General features: G+C 46.1%; 1 protein-coding gene across 4 annotated transcripts in view; it reads left to right on the forward strand.

Annotated features, from left to right (window-relative positions):
* The window catches only part of KCNJ15 (potassium inwardly rectifying channel subfamily J member 15), a 40783-nt gene extending 34615 nt beyond the window's left edge, over window positions 1-6168 (forward strand). For 3 of the 4 annotated variants that reach the window (XM_059686452.1, XM_059686454.1, XM_059686453.1), the window contains exon 3: window positions 1470-6168. In XM_059686452.1, the coding sequence (XP_059542435.1) occupies window positions 1470-2596 (1127 nt within the window). In that variant the 3' untranslated portion in view covers window positions 2597-6168. Of the gene's footprint in view, window positions 1-329; window positions 475-1469 lie in introns of those variants that run through there. The other variant, XM_059686451.1, reaches the window with a different exon arrangement.
* Window positions 6169-6570: the final 402 nt, after the last annotated feature.

The following is a 6570-nucleotide window of genomic DNA, read 5'->3' on the forward strand; positions in this document are numbered from 1 at the left end:
CTTTCCAAGAAAAAAGAAAGATCATTCCAGGGGACATTCAGTAAATGACACCCTCTTGCTAAAGGAACAGGAACATTAGGAGCCCACAGTCCCCTGCATCCCCACGTGTCCGCCTGGGATGGATACAGTTTCACTTTCCTTGGAGGGATTTGCGGAGGATTATTTTCAAATCCCCTATTGAGGTCCTGCTGCTCTAAAGCAAGATTATTGCATGAATCACAGACCACTGCATACCAGTTCCTTTTTATCACGGGGATTTTTAGAATTTTTTTAAAAAATGCCATTTGGGGTGGGAAAAATAAACATGCCGACCAGGTAGAGTTCCCCCTAATCACTCCCATTATCTTTTCAAGGAATGTAGGGGTGACTCATCTCAGTCACCAGGCAGGTACTATAAGATGCTGGGTGGCCTCACACCCAGCGTGTCCCTGTCTGTGAACCAGCAAGCAGCGTGGGAGCCCAGCTTTCTTCCTGGTAGGTCTGCGGGCCCCACTGTTCCATCCTGCGCGTGTTTACTTGTTCTTTAACTCTTTAAAGTGCATGCCTGCGCTGGTTCTGCTTAGTTCTAAAGAAGTAAGGCAGAATGTGCGTGCCACCCCGGAATGCCATACCTGATATGGGATATTGATAGCACTGCTAAGATTAACCAGCATATCGATTTAGCTGTTCGTCAAGCTTAATTATTCACTACGTGTTTGTTTGGGGTTGGTGATAACTTAGTCTTTTCTGAAGTAATCAAGACTAGGGAAGGTCATGGATTCTAAAGTATTCATTAGATTGCGGCGGGGGGAAATAAATGGCTATTATAGGGAATATCATGCAAAAGGGTAAGTTTTAAATATATTTATTACAAGTTTTAAAAATGTGTATTCGTATTCTCCATCGCTTATCAAGAACTATCTGTGGATGGTAAATTTTAGTTATATCTATACTGACCCTATGCTTAGTCAACTTATTTTTAAATTCTCTACAATTGGATATTATGGTAGCTGGATATACATAAGCATTCCTAACACTCTGTGGGGTAGATGCATGCACGTATGGTATTGCAAAGGGACGATTAGCATCGTATTTTAAACGGCGGGGGGGGGGGGGGCTTGGAGAGGGGCTCGGTTTGGGTTCTTTATAGCACTATCTCATTTAACCATCACAAAACCCTAAAGACTAGGCTTTATTCTCATTTTACAGATCAGAGAGCTGAGGTCCAGAGAGGTTAGTAGCTTATCCCGGCTCACACAGCGGATAACTGGGAGAGTCCGCATTTAACCCAGGTTTGCTTGTCTCCAGGGCTCCTCACCTCACCCCACTGCCTTCCTCAAGTCCAAGTGTGTTAGTCTTGCCTGCAGAAGTCTCCTTCCTTCTGCCCATCCACATGCTTTCATACTCATGTCACATGTTTACCCTGGTTCCATCTTCTGGGCAGTCTGCCACTGTGACAGTGATAAAGTGTCTCTTTGTCGCTTCCTCAGGTGGTCCCAAGAGGCTGAGCATGGACCCAGTGCACCTCAGCATGTCCAGTGCGCCCCTGGTGAGGCACTCAGACAGGCCCCGCGTCATGTCCAAGAGCGGGCACAGCAACGTGAGAATCGACAAGGTAGATGGCATATACTTACTCTACCTTCAAGACCTGTGGACGACCGTGATCGACATGAAGTGGAGATACAAACTCACCCTGTTCGCGGCCACATTCGTCATGACCTGGTTCCTTTTCGGGGTGATCTACTACGCCATCGCGTTCATTCACGGGGACCTAGAACCCGGCGAGCCCATTTCTAACCACACCCCCTGCATCATGAAGGTGGACTCCCTCACAGGGGCGTTTCTCTTCTCCCTGGAGTCCCAGACCACCATCGGCTATGGCGTCCGCTCCATCACGGAGGAGTGCCCTCACGCCATCTTCCTGCTGGTCGCTCAGCTGGTCATCACCACCTTGATTGAGATCTTCATCACGGGCACCTTCCTGGCCAAAATCGCCAGACCCAAGAAGCGGGCGGAGACCATCAAGTTCAGCCACTGTGCGGTCATCACCAAGCAGAAGGGGAAGCTGTGCCTGGTGATCCAGGTGGCCAACATGCGCAAGAGTCTCCTGATCCAGTGCCAGCTCTCCGGCAAGCTCCTGCAGACCCACGTCACCAAGGAGGGCGAGCGGATCCTCCTCAACCAGGCCTCCGTCAAATTCCACGTGGACTCCTCTTCCGAGAGCCCCTTCCTCATTTTGCCCTTGACCTTCTACCACGTGCTGGATGAGACCAGCCCCCTGAGAGATCTCACCCCCCAGAACCTGAAGGAGAAGGACTTTGAGCTCGTGGTGCTCCTCAATGCCACCGTGGAGTCCACCAGCGCCGTCTGCCAGAGCCGCACGTCTTACATCCCAGAGGAGATCTACTGGGGCTTTGAGTTCGTGCCCGTGGTTTCTCTCTCCAAGAACGGCAAGTACGTGGCTGACTTCAGTCAGTTCGAGCAGATCCGGAAGAGCTCCGACTGCACGTTTTACTGCGCGGATTCCGAGAAGCAGAAGCTGGAGGAGAAGTACAGGCAGGAGGACCAGCGGGAGAGAGAACTGCGGACTCTCCTGTTACAACAGAGCAATGTCTGATGGCGGTGCCCTGGCCTCAGTTGACTCTGCGGCCATTTCCACATCCAAGTTCCTTCGAACAAAAACGTGTGGATGCATTTCTAAAAACACTTCACAGATGTGAGAAATCCATCTTCTCCTTTGATCTGGTGGCTCAACAAGAATCTCCACCTTCGAGAGGGTTCCTTGTTTAAATGCTTCGTCTGAAGCAAACTCCCAAAGTTCAGATTTTCTAAGATGGGGCTACATTTGGCGGGACTTGGTAGGGCAATTGCAAACATGTCCTGCAGGATGGACAGACAGTCAGCATGCTGAGAGTGAAGGGAAGGCATTTCTCTATAAGGCTATCAGCTGTAATATAAGGTATTTATGCAATCCAATATCAAAGGCATTGTGGCCTTGAAATGTGGTTCAGTGTTCACTCACACCATGGTTTAAACTCTTTTCGAGCAGAGAAAATGGTATATGTTCTGGAGGCTATCTGTTAATACAACAAATGGAGCAGGGGGAGTCTGTACTCACAAAATATAATAATTCCATTTCTGCCTTTTCCCAGTGGATTTAATTGTGCAGCGTGAAATTGGTCCATCAGGAATTAACAGTTGTGAAAACATGTATGGATGGAACTGAGGTTGTTGTCAACACTAATTTTTGCTGGAATGTACTAGCCCCTTCCTTTCCTATTCAACATGTGGTTCCCAGGCCGGCAGCATCAGCCCCTTGAGAACTTATTAGCCACATAGAAGCCCAGGCCCTGCCCCACTTAGAGAACCAGAGTCTGTATGTCACCGCACCCCCATGGGACTCACGCACACTTGAGTTTGAAAAGCTCCTCTCTGGGCAGTGCATTCAGAGTAACCTCGGAAGCTGCGGGACAGTGAGGGTCCCCTGTCCACGTGGCCTCCAGATCTGTCTTTCCTTAGGTTCTTCACTGTGCACCAAGCTTCCTTTCGGCCACTTCTTTCCTGACCTAGTGAAACCCCTTGTCCACAGGGGAAGGGTCACTGAGAGTCCAAGAGCAAAATCAAACTCTTGCAAGTAATGGTCGCCTCATTCACACTAAGTGCACACACACACACGATACGCCACACACGTGCGCACGTGTACGCACACGCAAGCGCACACACACACACACACACAGGGACGCACACCCTAGCTCTTGAAGCATGATGGTGGAAATTATCAATGAAAGACATTTTCAGTTAAAATTTTGTTCTCTAAGATGGGGAGCACTGGGACTTGGAGGAAATGGGGAAAGTGGTGGGATTCAGATTGTCGGTGAAATGGTGATGTGGACGTCACCAATGGCAAGTGTGGTCGTCTCTTGATGTTACCAGATTTCAAATGTCCTTTAACAGAAAATGTGGCTGACGCCACTGACCTGGAGCAGCCCATCGAACGCAGGGCCAGAATAATGGGGCTAAAGTCGTAAAGGTTCAAAGAACAATCTCAATGCACAAGAGCTTTTGTCTTATTATTCAGGAAGTTTTCTTCTGTTTCTGTTATAATTTTATGGCAGATTGTCTTCGATCTTAAAAACATTACATGTAGTTAGATATGACCCCTTTTAGTTGTGATGTGTGATTTTTTTTATTGTATATTGTGGTCTAATTGGCAGAAGAATAATCCCAGGGGCATGTTTACAGATTTTCCGTTGCACAAGTAAATTCTTCTCACAGTATTGCCATCAATGTCACTTGGAATGTGATCAAGGTTAGGAATCTTACCTGCTTATATTGTATATGGTACAATGATGTAGCACAAGATTGAAAAATCTCTTTTATGTTCACTTAGCAATCTACTTCAGCCAAATGTGAAAGACTTGATCATGTGATCTTTCGCACTATATGCAAAATAAATATGCAGTGTCTTAAAAGCCAATACTCGTGGAAGTCAATAAGTGATATTACAGTGTAGTTTTTCATATGTAGGTCTAAAGTCGTGGCTGGTTTGAAACTTAGCATTTTCCAGTAATATTTATTATTACTTTCTACAAAACACTCTAATGTTGACATGCTAACAAAAAAGGATTCGGATGGCCAACTGATTCTATGTGAACAGTCTTCTGACTGAAAGAGATGCATACTTGACCCTCCAACTAAGAAGAAGTCAAACTAATGGAGTGTTTTTGACCCAAAAACCTTTTGCATTTTGAAGGATTTCCAATGCACCAGGCCTTCTCAATGAGACCATTCAAAAATGCCGTGTTCAATCAGAGAAACCACAAATCCATGTCTTATTTCAGAAATAAGATGTGTTATACTTACATGGTACCCCAGCAGCCAGTGGTCCCAGAAGCATAGCTAAGTTTCATTCATTGGCACTCACAGTGGGCCGCCGTTGGGATGGGGGTGGAGGCATCCAGGGGTGCCCTACCCCATTCATGGGGATGTTACCGCTCAGAGAGGAGACCAGAAATTGAAATAGCTGGTTCAAAGTGGGGAGATGCCATCAGTGTGTGGACCAGATGTTTAGATGCATTTACACAACCCACTGAGTTAAGTTTTCAATTTTTAATTGACTGTGATTTCGCTATCCCTGAAATGTAAAGTAAGGTGTAGAGACATGTGACGCTTCTATTACAAGATGATCCTTTCTCCCTTGCTTAGATCCTCAGTCCTCTTAAATCACCTGGAGGTAGGAGGAAATAGAAAAGCAAGGCAAAGAAGGCGCAGGGCCTTTGCACTGGTAGCTCAGTAAAGATCATCTCATCCTCGGCCTTCATTCACTACCTTGTCACCATGGTCTAAGACATTTGATCACGTGACATAAGGGAGACTTCCAGTCTCTCAATCTCCGCTCTTCTTTGAAACAACTAGTTTTGAATCCAAGTGATCTCATCATAGCTCCGTGGGACGGGACTCTTTAGTGAGAGGCATCAACATTTGCAGTCTTGGTTTCCAAGCTCTGAGTGAGCACCCAACTTCCCGCACTTGACCCTGGGTAGGTCCTAGGCACAATTGATGTTCTTCCCCTGGGAAGATGGACACTTGAAGGTCCAAAGCTTAACATTTCACTTCTAATGGATTAACTGCGCACATGTTGCCCCTTGTGAGTTTCAGTTTATCTTTAATCAGAATGACCTGCCAATCAACCAAACCTCTGGCCTGGGGCCGCAGTGAGTGGTGGGTGTTGGTTCTCAGCCTGAAGGGTCTAGGAGCAGAGCCGAGAGTCTGCACAGTTAGAATGTGCAATGAAATGACATGTGAGAACCTAATTGAGATTTTAAAGAACAAAAGAGTTAACTTCTTGAGGCATTGGTATTTATCAGTAAACTGTTTTCTTGTTGTTATGTTGTTCTGATTTTTTTAAAGAATCTAAAATAAAATCTTCGCTTTTCCAGCAAGGAAGGCACGGAGAACAGTATAAAAATTGAAAGCTAGGGGTTGACTGAGCACCTCTCACATAAGCCCTTCTCCCAGCGGACAAGAACTTCTTGGCAGGCAAAGCTAGGCCACTCATCTTACATTACAACTGACTGTCATTATATCCTCTGGCTTCCCAGGAGGACCAGTTTTCCCAGTCTTTCAGAAACACTGACGGATTAAGTCCAATTTCCCCCCCAAAGTTTTTCCACTAAATGCTGACTGGCACGAGGCAGAAATAAAGCTTCAGCCCTTTCCCTTTGTTCTCATCCTCTGTCCGTCTCCTGGGGGACTTGGTGTCCCCTCAGCTTCATCTGTGGGGGTTGGCTGTTCCATCCTGGCTGTCCATTCCATCAAGTCAGATAATCCTGTGGGTTCAAAATAATCAATCCAAAATCATAATCCTTGGACGTTTACGGTAGATGCCCAAAAATTGGGGACAGGAATTTTTCTTTTCCAATTGCTATGTTGCTGGTGTATAAACATGGAAGACCAAGAAAATGCTCTTGATTAGAAGTGATGGGTAATTCCTAATAAAATTACAAGAATTGATTGTGTAAGATGAGGACGTCATTTTTTAAAATATATTTTTATTGATTTCAGAGAGGAAGTGGGAGGGACGGAGAGGTA

Source organism: Myotis daubentonii, chromosome 3 (assembly GCF_963259705.1).
Source record: "Myotis daubentonii chromosome 3, mMyoDau2.1, whole genome shotgun sequence".
Classification (NCBI taxonomy): Eukaryota; Metazoa; Chordata; class Mammalia; order Chiroptera; family Vespertilionidae; genus Myotis; species Myotis daubentonii.